Source organism: Metopolophium dirhodum, chromosome 4 (genome assembly GCF_019925205.1).
Source record: "Metopolophium dirhodum isolate CAU chromosome 4, ASM1992520v1, whole genome shotgun sequence".
Classification (NCBI taxonomy): Eukaryota; Metazoa; Arthropoda; class Insecta; order Hemiptera; family Aphididae; genus Metopolophium; species Metopolophium dirhodum.
The window spans coordinates 34,347,207-34,361,773 of record NC_083563.1 but is presented as its reverse complement, the minus strand read 5'-3'; the positions used below and the strand labels follow the sequence as shown (position 1 = coordinate 34,361,773).

General features: G+C 33.9%; 1 protein-coding gene across 1 annotated transcript in view; it reads left to right on the top strand.

The window, feature by feature from the left end:
• LOC132943082 (AT-rich interactive domain-containing protein 3A-like) overlaps nucleotides 1-14,567 on the top strand; it is an 87,480-nt gene that overhangs the window by 39,233 nt on the left and 33,680 nt on the right. The window contains exon 4 of the mRNA XM_061011882.1: nucleotides 6,732-6,804. Coding sequence (XP_060867865.1) covers nucleotides 6,732-6,804 — 73 coding nt within the window. The remainder of the gene's footprint in view (nucleotides 1-6,731; nucleotides 6,805-14,567) is intronic.

Here is a 14,567-nt window from a genome sequence, read left to right as displayed (position 1 = left end):
CACAGTATAGTAGGTACAAGATACGTGGAGTTATGTAGATGTGTAGCAGTGGTGAACTTTTCTAATGGAGCGGGGCATAACATTTTGTATGTACATATTAATATTTTATGCGATGTATTCACTATAATATTAAAGATTTTAGATTTTCTTATAAAACAAATAAAATTTAATTTCCCGCTTGACAGTGAGTGGGCAATTTTTTTTTTAGCCCGCTCGTGGATATTGCCCCCCCGGAGATCCGCCTCTGATGTGTACCTATATAATAGTGATGTATGTTTTTACGTATTTGTTGGTTAATTTTTTTCGTTCCTATACACGTGTTCGAGGTGAGGTTGACGTCGGATATTACAAACGACGTGGTGAGACGGGCGAAATGTTAATTTTTGTCCGCGACCGAGACCGATCGGCTGTCGCGTGTGTACACGGAAATACGTGATTTCAATTACGCCGCCGTGATTATATGCATCGTCTAGCTATAGTTATATTCTACTTTATTCGGCGACGTTATTTCATGCTCGGTCGTCGTTGTGGCGCGATGCTCGTCTGTCGGTTATATATGTAAGTATACTATCGTGGCGTTTAATATAGTACGTGATATACTGTATTATATTATATATCGGTTTATTATAATACTGCGTATGACTGTCCTCCACGAGTAAGAGATCAGAATTTTTTTTTTTGTTTTCTATACCACGAGTTATCAATATAGGTGTGCCTACCGCACGCCCAGAAGACTTTTTAGCCAGTTAACCCATTTGTTTCTGATTCGATTTTTGATATTTTCGATTGAATATATTATAATATATTGTATTATGTATAACGCCATGTCCGATATTGCCGTACAGAGTATTATGCGCCAACAATTGAAATTTCGCATTTAGGGGTTTGAGGGGTTACAATCTCTATGGTTTCATCACTTGTACCACTGGGAACAATGCCATCGCGACAGTCATTACACACGCGTACAATGTACATATTATGTCCCGTCGCTGTACACAATGTAAGCCTGTTTATACAACAATATAATATAGAGACCATTTAAGATCTTGTTAAAAAACCGAAAAACAAATTTTACTGAATTCGGAACGCGCGTGACGCCGGTGTTGGTTATTCTGTATTATAACGTTTTAAGTGTATGCAAAAATATATTATGCACGTGTGTACAGCATAAAACAAATTGCTGTACATACTTATACAACTTTATTACGTACATGCCTAATATTCTAATTTCTAATCCGATCGCACGCGGGTGATGGGTGCCAGCTGTTTCAACGCGTTAAATTCCATTACGGCGAGGACGGTAGCAAAATTACTGTAAATTACACAGCTGATATCGCGTGCTAGTCAAACGCATTTTAATGTCCGTCGCGTATAATAATAGTAAAATAATAATAATAATAATAATAATAATATAATATTCGAATAAAATACGATTATACATACCGGATTGACGAGATTCCGTCAACGGACGATTGAAATTTTGTTCATATAATAATAATACTGAGAAGAAACTCTTTATTTCGTCCCAATTTCTGAACATATATAGGTAACCGACCAGTATAATAACACGTATATCTATTATATAGGTATGTATTATGTTCACACGAACGTATGCGTTTATATGGTGTGCGTATATTATATTATATACTTACATCTAAATAATATTTTAATATTCGATCGCACGAAGACTCGCATGCACGATAGGCTGATACACGAATATTATAGTGATTATAAACAAATATGATATTATTAGAGATCCGAGTATAATATATGGCATACAATATAATACATACTTACACGGGGATACGATCGAAGATCGAACGACGCGTCCCGAAGAGTGGATGAAAAAAAAAACTGAAAACAACGTACCTACCTATCATTGTGCGCGCTGCAGAACGGCGCTATAATAATACTATAATACTATAATAATAATAATAAAAATAATAATAATAATAATAAAAATAATAATAATAATAATAATAATAATACTATAATATAATAATAATAATAATAAAAATAATAATAATAATAATAATAAAAATAAAAATAATAATAATAAAAATAATAAAAATAATAATAATAATAATAATAATAATAATAATAATAATAATATGATCATAAATTCCGAGCCGTCCGTGGCGAAACTTCGGACGAAATCCGCACTGCTCGCAGCACGCGGTCCGACGTTCACGACACCGCGGACCGGTCGGACGTCTGCGCGCTGATGGTATAATAATAATATGAAGATTCGTCAGCACTCGGCGAACGGGAGTATAATATTGTACCGTGTGCATTATACGCGCATATTGTGTAATATATTTTGTCTGTGTGTTTATAATATCGTATCATTGTTGTTAATTCGTATCGCGTGTCAACACGCCACACGCGTGTGCGTACAATAATAATAATAATAATATAAGTGTTGTACTATACGAGCAGTGTTATTATTATATTATTATATTATATAGTACGCGCGTTTCGTCGGCACCGCGGGGATCGAGCGCGCGGCGACCTCTCTCCGCGTCCGCGTCTCTCTCCTCCACCGGTAACCCCCCCCCCCCCCCCCCCCCATCCTCCGTCACCGCCCCTTCGTCCCCGATCGGTCGTTTCGCTTTTACGTGTCCGATACAATAATATACGGTCGAAAGTCGTGACCCCACGATGTGCATACATACACGCGTATAATATGTTATCGTATAATAATATTGTATCGTACTGTGCGGCGGGGGCGAGTTTTAATTGTCCACCGCCGCCGATACACATACGTGCGAGGAACAGTATACATATTATCCGGTAATTGAGTCGTGCGCGGTGCAAATCGAACGCGTAAATAATATATTGTGTTTCGCGGGCGGCAGAGGGACGCGTTATTGCACGATACGGGCGATGCAGTCGGTTCCGCGTTAAGTCGTAAAAACCGGAAGTGAAAAGTGCTCTGCGTGTGCGATACGTGTGCAGCGCTGCCGCAGGTATATATACCTTTCATATACGCAGTAGACGGAGCCGGAAAACGGTGAGAGTCCGAGACAGCTGCATCACACCACTACTATACGATAATATAGTATTGGTCACCGTCCTGCTCACCCATCACCCTCTGGCCACTCCCCAAAGACCATACGCGTCAAATGTTTCGCCGCTACATTGTATATTCGTTCATCTGCAGGTCTTATAAACTTACGCCGTTCCTTCTACAAAAAATAACGAGTCTAATAGTTGTTTCCGTCTAAAGTCAATAAACGAAAACGGAGAACGGATGATATAAAAAACACTATATAACATATATTTGACACGTAGTCGTCGACCAACACCCGCGGTATTTCATACCACGCTGCAGTATTGTAATGACATAAGCATGTTAAGTCTTGAAAATCCAGTAAAAATAACGTCTAAATTGAGGGATTTAAACGCCCGTCGGACGTTTATAGCCCCTGCAGGGATATGACACAGCATAATACATTATGGTATGACACTACTGGAGTGCCAATTGCACCCTGCAGTTGATGATGACACAGATGTGGTCGTTATAATATATTTATAATATTGTGACGTGATCAGTGCACGCGCGATGAACCGCATCCGGCATCGCCAATTGACAAGGTGAATATATCGCGGAGATATATCTTCATCTATACTATATGAATCTCGCTGCGCTTAGTATGCACATGGACCTCTCTTTTTTCCCAATATGGGTTTCGTCTCATTTCAACTAAAAATGCATGTGCAAACTCTTGCAGTATTCCCCAAAATGTCGTTTGTTGTAATGGTTTTTACTATAGTTTCCGCCATGCCCGGTGCTGTTTTGAATTTAAAAAAAATGTATTATTTGGTTATCACTAATATAGGGGAGGGAGCAACAAAATTAAATCAATGGAAGACAAATCAAAATTTTTATTTATGATCTATATGTTTATTATATTATACAACCGCATGGGAGTGGACCTTGGAGACGTCATCATCTGCCCGCGCCCTCTAAACCATATTGTATATCGCAGTTGTATAGGCTTATTTCAAGTACACCTACGTTTTTTCGACCTTTATCGATGAAACTATATTTTATTTGTCAATTAAACAAATAAATAATATTAGTATTAATACGACCAGACTCACTACGATATGCATATTATTACGTAACACATCTATGATCAAAAAAAAAAAAAATGTCTGGTTCGAAATATTCGTAATAAATAATAATATAAAATCCAAAAAATCCATTGATAAATTAACCGAACCTAACTGATAAATGATTTTACTTTATTAAAGTACGAAGAATGAAAATATATATAATAGGTAGGTATCTACTCATTTGTATAATATAGAAAAATATCATATATACCTACTTATTATGTATATAGGTACATAATATGCACATATTCTGTATTGAATAATCCATATTATAATATTATACACTTAAAACCGATTATTGAATTTATGTGTCGTGGATCGTGGTTTGTATGTATTGTCGCTGTTCCGTGTTAATTGGGAAATACGTCGTTAGCTCGTTAATGCCTATATTATATTATTATAGTATTGTAAATTAAAAATATATACCAAAGCACGAAACACATTTCGTCATACATCGGTGAAATCAACGAGTGTGTTTTATTCAAATTATCATCGTAACTCGTAAACATGTTTAAATTAAGAGCTTTTAAAATATTCTATGATTTGGTTACCTCTAATGTTAATAACCTTAAAAACACGTCGCAGTCAATTTGTTCCCGAAAACACACCTTATAGTAATTACTAGTTATATCTATACGACGCATTATTTTATTCAGTTAATCCCATTATCATTATATATTATTGTACGTACCTACATAGTTCGTATTTGAAATATATTTACATATATAACACACAATATACAAAACGCATAATTTCGTATGCACGACAATAACAATTAAAATATATTACTATGTTCGGTTTTTTTTTTCCCGTGTAGGTAAGGTTCCTATACAAAAACAGTAAAAGGTTGTCGCTTTTTTTTTTGGAAAATATCTACTTCACAATAGTATAATACATAATAATTATAATAAACCTCATCGAGTGACGCTTACCGCCGTACATCTTCACTGGTCGTTAAAAAATCGGTCAGAGTTCTTCAGCGAGTTCAGCTAACGGATTTTCGTCAATGTTCGTCAGACGATCTTTAATCGTCTACATAAATACACTCACACACACACACACACACACACACACACACACGTCGCATTTAATCCCGTAGATTGAAGAGCTACCGTGTTACGAGACGTATTCTATTATTCATATAGGGTCGTGTCCTGACCGGTTCTCAAACACACCACCCATTTACACGCTGTTGCCTGTTAATGAGAAACACTACATTATATTAAATGATGAACGAACATCATAATAATATGTTTTCACCCCTTGCGTCATTGTCATTCGTATCGCCGTGATGTATTTCTATTTTCATTTTTTTTTTCCAGTAGGTTGTGTGAATTATTATTTTTTTCTCTTACCTATTTAATATTTATCGATATATTTTGGATGGATTTTGATGTACTATGACGCGGTGGCTTCCGCGGTATATGGCAGGCGAATAAAAATAATCTCACTAATTAATAATAATAAAGAATTGCCGAGTAAATGATGTTCCTACTTCATTAAAACAATATCATATAATATTATATTATATAATATACCTATACTGTCGATAAACAGTGTGTTAAATGGACGATCTGTTGAAGTCGAATGATAATATTATTTTTCGCTAAAAATGATCGCACACTAAAATAAATACGAGTACTTATCACGATATGTATATATAGGTATAGTAGGTACCTACCATAGTACAAATGCATATACCAATATATTATTATTAGTATAATTGAGCTAACGAGATGGATGTCGAATCGCGGTATGCACTCACACGAGAAAAGGGAATTGCGCAGTGGGCACCTATGTTTTGTAATAAACGCGGTCGGGGACGGGGGAGCAATGATTTATACACCGGCGTGAACGAAAATATATATGTATAATAGGCATCTAATTAATTAGACATCCAGTGAACGCTCAACTCCGTTCACGTACACTGTAGAGGTATATACCGGTCAAACTTTTGGACTCTGGTGTCTAATTTGTTTACAATAATGACTTGCGACCCGATGGGAAAACAAATAGTGTTAGTAATAGTACCTACCTACCAGCCGACTGCGTTTGAAATACTTCGAGGTTAGGAAAAAGCAATACAGTTTATCATTCGAAACGTCTGTAAATTAAATATAACCAGTAGGTAGAGGAGTGTTGATGTATTAGCGTATTATTATTACTATTATTATACTGTACATGGGAATAATGTGTATGGGAACAATTATTATTGATCGTTATTTTATAATCTATGTAAATTCACAAATTATAATATAAATTAAAAATGTTCCAATAGTATTTAACTAAAAACGTTACATACAATAATTAACGGTCGACTAAAATAAATACATATTCAAAATTATAATACATACATAATACTACATATTGTTATGTTGTAGGTACAGGTAGAACCTGATGTTTATCATCTATTAAGACTGAATAGCGCTCGACTTTATTCGTCTTATTATTATAATATAATAGAATAAGGAAAAACCAATATAAATTTATAAAATATTTGTCCATATAAAGGTGTATAATGATGGTGTAGGTTGTGTATGAAACTAAAAGTAATTATGCATATACCAGCTACTATTACATTGGAGGTAATTTTTTTGTTTGTTTTTTAGTTATACTCGGCGGGCAACGAATCCGACAGACGGACATTTCTAGACTCGCTATTCAGTTTTATGCAAGAACAAGGTAAGCGCCAGAGAAAAAAAGGCTTATATTTAATACATTTAATATATTGGTAGATAATTGTTGACATTTTCCGCGTTATGTCAAATTTATCAAGATTATGCTCGTGTATTCGTATAATATATAGGCGTGGGAGTAAAATATGGTTTCAGCATTAATTTTTACTGAATGGCAGTAAAATCCGTTGAAAATAATATATTTTATAGGTATTATTTCGTGTATCTATACTACCATCCAATAGTATATATGCTCGCCAACAACCATCGCTTATTCTGTCACATTTCCGGTGGTGGGGCAGGAATTGCGTATTTCCTATAATAAGTATATATTATACTACCAGCTATAATGTATGTCCAGGTTATCGACCGCCGAAATCGTGGAAGTTTCACATTGGATTTCAGTCGATCCTAATCCAAGCTAATATAGTACCTATAACCAGACGAATCACAACATCGAAAATATAGAAAGCAAAAAAATATTCTGTGTGCAAAATGTTTCTTTTCTGTAACCCGGTGCCCGCTGGTCGCATGTGGCGCTCATTGTAATTTTATGTGGCCCACTAGTAAAATTTATGATTTGTTTCTAACTAAGATAGTATGGACTGGAAACTGCGGATTAAAACGTTGTTTTCCTGTAGGTGCCTTGTTAAGTTAATAAACCTAACAGTTGTGAGCTTAAATAAACTAGATGTAGAACCACGAGAAACAAGTAACATAGAACCGCGAAGAAAAAAAGATATATTATACCGTATTTCGATTTTCATATTATACGCATGTATACATTTCACAACAACTGTACTATAATCGCTGATTTCCAAAACATAATCGATCGATAGTTAATATTCGTTTAACGATTACGCGTTTGCCGGCAAGTGCGCAAGTTCAACAATGTCCGTTACAAACAAATTCTTTACTATATATCCACAAGTCAACGAATTCGTGTATATGTATGATATAAATATCAGCAGTGTAATATTTGTATCGACAAAATTCAGTAGGTGGAGCCTAAAGTACATGCAGGTTCGATCGTTTCGTTCTTAAAAAAATGACAATCGTGAAAGACGCGATACCATTGACCGTCTATGTAATTTCGAAGGTTTTGCATGATATGCGTATGCCTTATACAAATGGTAGGCACATAATATTATATGTAAAATGTAATTATGAATTATTACACTCAACTATTATATTGTAGACATTATATTAACAAACGTTGTCATTGGCAAATCTTTTTAAACTACCTTTTATATATAGAATCGATAACTACTATAATTGCGTACATCAATAAAATTATGATGAAAATACGAAAGCAATTAAAGCCATTCAGGTCTAAAAATTACATTGGTTAGTTATTCTAAACTTAATGTCTGTATTTAAAAAACGATCAAATCCCGTATAATATTATACGTAAGTACCTACATTATTAAAAATTATCGTCGATTGTTAGAGCATATTGTATTGTTTTGTCGATTGAAAATGTACACGTTACAATTTTGTTTACTTCTAATTACATTTTTATGGTTACGGAAAAATCAACCATTTAATTATAATATATAAACCATATGGATACTGGCAGCGTCAAAATTTAGAATCGTTTAACACTAATAAATAACGCAATTCAATAAAATTGGTGTATCTATTTATAGTTTATACTGCTCAAATATTTAGCCTATTAATCGATGGAGACCACCGTGCCAAAGTCACATCATTTGGCCGTTTTATACGCTAATGTGGACGTTACTATTATTATAGATGTCAAACCTGAGACAAGTCGATTTATACGTTTTTCGTAAGGAAAATCGGCTTTTCGAAATCAATTATTTTGTAATTTTGTCGGTTGGAATAGCTATATACGGAACAGATGTTCTATACAGTATACATGTAAATAATAAATATTATACGATGCACTACTTCACATTTTAAACGTCAGTATGGTCTTTTTTTTATACGGTCTGAATTGTTATGTTTACCATAAACTCGAAAATAGGGAGAGAAGTAACAAAATACGGACGATTCAATGTTAAGACACACTGCGACGGTGTCATTATAAACACGTCGGCCGCGGTGGAGGCGCTAAATAATAGTGTATTATATTATATTATATTATACAAAATAAAAATGATTACACTTTTATAGCCAAATAAAAAAAAAGCAACACGCAATGAAATATCGATTTCTCGAAACGTGTTTCATTGTGAATAGATGTTTTAATATGCAATATGAAAATTTACTAACTATAAACGACGAGTCTATAAAACATTTTTGAATAATTCGGGACTCGGCTTTGAAAATCAAACAAAACCGTACGCCATAGTAAATTATGTCATTAAAAATGTATATACATATTATATATTATTATTATGTTGAATGAGCAATAAAAATAATAATATTAGATTTCTAAAAATTAAATAAAAACTATTATTGTAGTACTTTTGGGACCAACCGAATTTTTATGTTGCGACAATGACTCGTTTCTGAATATAAAATCTGTTTTGAAATGTTAATTTTTCTATAAAGTACCTACCTACTTAAAATTAATGTAGTCCATGTTTAATATTATTATAGTTTCTCAGAACACATTTTTTTTTTACAATATTATTGATGTTGGATTACGTTTAAGAATATAGAGAAAAAAAACACTGCAAATATAGAATAGTATTGTCTTAAATATAATAAAGTGCACCGTATAGCTATAGCCTATAAACGTTCGTTGTTCGAGACCCGACCGAGTCATGCAGCACATTTAGACCGATACACTTTACAGAACTTATATAACGAATAACGAAATTACAAACAGAACCAACCGAATATTAACGACAATAATAATGTGTCATTGGCTTTTGACATTTTCGTGGGATTTGAGGTAAGGGATCTTACCATTGCAGAGCCACCCTGATCGGTTCAAGGTGGTGTACAATTGGTTTGATTAAAATTTTGTTTTTTTTTTTTACTACCATCGCAGTATTACAATATTAATGTATCAACAAATAATGATTTCGGGTCTATGTCTCCGGGACAAGAACAGAATGAGTAAGACAAACGCGTTCAGAAAATAAAAAAAATAAATAAAAATATTTGTATTCCTATAATGTTAATTATTCAAAACAATTAATGATGTATGTGTGTGTGCGTGCGAGTGTATGATGTGTGTTCACCCAATTTTCTGTAAATTTCGATGTCATTGTGCGACGCATATTTGTAATGAAAACTATCAACGTCCTATATACATAATTATATTTATTATAAAATACGTATATTAGGTATATGTTTTATATTATAATGACGCTAATGAACTAAAAAGTACATTTACATACTGTATGTGTAGCGATTGCGAAACATCATTAGGAAACATTTGTCGTTATTATGGGATTTCCGTTGCCTATATTATTATAATATCATATACCTATAGTCGAAAGAAATAATAAATTCGAGAGTGCCGACAATACATTGTATATTATATGTATTTGATATTTTTAGTTATAATGCATGCGTACGTCAAATATAATATAAGCGTAATTATTTCGTTCTTCTATTCTGAAAATCGAATCGTTTTATTGTGAACTGTTTTTCTCTTCTCGCCGCGACGATACATCGAAGATAGTGATGGTGGCAGCGCGGTGCATTTCAAGTTCCGGTTTGGTCGGGGGAGGGGGCGCGTGGAGAAATAATCCTTTTTTTTTTCTCCTACGATTCCGGTGTTTGACGAATAACGACGGGAACGCTCGCGCCTTACACACCATTATCATGCTCAGTGCACACAGCTACTACTATGTAATACATAATATTATGAGCGTACATAAAAAAAAATAAATAACTTCATCATAAGCGGATCGGGTTGAAGGCGTTTTAACGGAAAGTCGATTTGTCAAAATCTACATTGGTTGTATAACGCTGTATATAGCATATATATGCGTGTATGAAGATCGTTTAATTACAACTTACTATTTCGTCTAAGTTTATTTCTCGTTTGCCTTTGTCTGCAGCAGCAACGGCTTTGACTAAATTGCATTTCTCTCCTCTGATAATTCCGGTTTATATTAATTGTACCTATATGTATGATCGACGGACGTATTCAGTTGCGTGTAAACATACGTACGGAATAATATAAATATTTCACCGGAACATAGAATAATGGTATACCTATCGATCCACCAAACCCGAATATCCGACAGACATAAATCTGACCAGAAATTAATCAATAACAAGATACTCGAAAAAAGTGCATATCAACAATACTGTAGATGACAATTATTATTTATATAATTAAGATTTAAGCCTTGAGGTATAGATTTTGCACGGCCGTTATAATATTATCCACAATTTATTATTTTAAGAATTTTACCCTCAACTTTGGTTGATTCTACATGACAGGATCATTATTCCTGGAAACTGTATTTTTGTCGATAAAATGACATGATTGATACTTAGTGCCTTAATAATATAAAAAATATTTTGAATTCAAACTCTAATTCTATGTATTCAAATTCTATACTTTAATTCAAAATCAACATCTACGTACCCTCCATAAAAGCGTTTATATTATATAATATGTTTAAGTACTGTGGTTGCACACTATATATCTGTATGAAATTCTAATTTCTTATCAACATTTGTAATTCCGTCTCAGGTACACTGCAGGGGTTACAGAGTTTCTAAACATCATATACTTCGAGGCGTACATAGTTAAATACCGCGCAATGATTGTGACAGACTGCAGACAAGCTTATTAATTGCATTATCATATTGATGATTTATGGATATATTAGATGTGTTAAATATAGCAATTATTAATATAATTACATGTTATATTATATTGTTTTGTCGAATGTTGCGTACCACATTTGGAATAAAGACTATAATATACTCCGCATATCGACTACATATTATTATGCAGTATAATATAATATAATAGTATGCGGTCATGCAGCGTGGCACACATTGCACTGCAGTTTAAAACCGCGGTTGATGGGCGTGTGAGCATTAATGAGCAGTTATAATATTATATGTTATATTATGTTGGGTGTATAACGTACAATGTAGCTACATTTCATTTTCTCTAACTCGAATATTTACTATAAATTATAAATTAATATACGCACAGTAAACTCTTAATTTTCTATACGTCCGGAAGTGGATCGATACCAGCACGTGCAGGAAACCGAACGAATGTAAGTAATTTTGCTTGAAAACCTGCAGCTGCGGGTACAGCATGGTGTGTAGTACATATTATTGTAATTCCTCAAATATCTGCCCAACATATTATCAAAGAAATCAAACTTGTACCTACTACCTATTTAAACGCGTAAATAATACAATATATTCAAATTGCTCTAATCATTAATTTTGATAATCGACAATATTTTATTTTTAGAATTACAACGTGCGGGGGAATCGATTGTTATACACTGGCGATTGGAAATAACGAGGCTCGAAAATATACGTACAAGGCTCGTCCCACTGCAAATGTAATCATCGTGTACATGACTTTTATAATACCTAAGCAATGAAATAACCTTTAGGTACCTATATACATTATCCTAACAAGATTGATTGACCACTGACCGACGGTGGAAAATATCGTAGTTATACGCTGGAAAATATACCTATCACGTTTACAATATGGTCTGCGGTCACTGTCGTTCATAAAGCCGGATATCCACTATAACGAGTCGTGTAGATTTGAATAGAATGTGTCTTATTGTGCCTTCACTGCATGCAGCTCACTGTGAAATGTGATTTTTTTAAACGAATTGCCTATAGGTACCAATTGTTGTGATTGGTTGATTCGGTGATTGCCTATAGTAATATATAATGGTTAATCACCGCCATTTTCATTTTTAATACCATACCTTTATGTATTTACTACACATAGAGTTAAGTTTAATCCTACTCGGACTCTGTGTTCACCATAGTTATCACGTTTCACGGCGAGCTATATTTAACTCATAGGTAACGTGGTACTGACATTTTGTTACCTACATATTGAATATACGGAACACGACACGTTATGGTGTAGATAGTCGAAACCCGATATAATAATATAATGGTTTACGTTACTCGTGAACAGATGACCACAAAATTTTCAGTTGGTCAGTCATAACTCTTAAGAAAAACGGTGCCCCCCCCCCCCCCCTATCGTTTTTTCCACGTCCGACGTGCGTTTGATTCACATCGGTTCTCGATCAAATCGTTTTCGCGTCACCGCGGCTTTTCGAGAATGTTTTCCAATGCAACGACATCCCGGTACTTTATACTTACCACAAGGTAATATATTATTTGCGATCTTCATAACTTTCGGTCCGATGAAACGTGTAGTGAGATTTCTATTACGAGTCGAAGGCGGCGCAAGTTGGTAAGACCTATATCAGTCGACTAACTATTGCCTATATCGCTATTATCATATGTTTATATTGTGTTTACTATTCACAGGGTCGTGTCTCTACCATTGTTTTTTAGTATTTATTTTATTGTAGTTACATATAATGATATAGTGTATAATATAGTATAATATAATACATACAAGTTATATAGTATTTAAATAATAGGCACTTTGATGAACGAGTCACGTGATCGTTAAGTCTTACATGCCCGTATCCATACGGATATAATTGCCATTAAAAATTCTATTATTAAAAAAAAAAAAAAAAACGGTCAAGACTTTTAAGGGTACACAAATTCATTATTCGAAGACGTCTTGGTCGCTAGTAACGTAATGTGCTTAGTCCGTATTATATGTATATTATGTCATATTATATTATACCTACGTGCGAGCATTTCGATGTCGGTGGTTATATTTCGCAATTAAACTTCGTTTCGTAATACTTCAAAAACGTTAATATACTAAATGGACGTGACGAATGTCGCGAACAATGTGTATACACGCACATATTATACACTCGCTGCATTGGTCACCACCGTTTATCTCGTTATATTATATTATATAGAGGTAAACGTAATCTCGGCTGGCAGTTGCACGTGACGTATATAAATAACGAAAATAGCCGCCATTTTGTTGTCGACTGCGAACATTGAGGTTTTATTTCGCACGCGCGATTTTTATTATTTTTTACTGTTCTTATACATCGTTGAGCGAACGCACGCGCAGCACTTATCACGTCATATTTTGTTCGGACGCGGTTTGGCTCGTATACCGGCTAAAATCTATTATACATAGATATATGTATTATACGAGGGAAACAACTTTTTCTTCGAAAATAACTACCTACGGCGTTGTCATTATTGTTATTATGATTACTATCAAGTCCATATTTTATTGCCACGATATCTCGCAGCCAGTTGTATGCATAGTAGAATATAACTAATAAGTAATTTAACTTTTAGGTACTACTAGAAAAGCGTGGCCTTCCAATTTGCTGTCTCAATTTTTTTATAACAATTATAACGCAAGCAAATCACAAATGTGACCTATTCAATAAACTAATAATAATAATTATAAAAACTGAGGAAAACTGCATAGGTATACTGTATATAGGTTATAGCCAATACCCAATATTATGTACCTACAAAGTTATAGTAGGTATAGGTATATTATTTTTTGTGTATACAAATTATCGTGGTTGTCCAAAATAACCTATAAGTATTTTTATTTTGAGGTTAACTACATAATAATATGTAGGTAGTTGTGTATTTTTTTTATTAGTTTTTTGTTTCATTTGCCACCCGCATTGTTGACGTTTACCAGTAAAATGTATTTTTCCACATCGCCATTATAAAAATCATGAGATGTATATCGTATATATAGGTAGG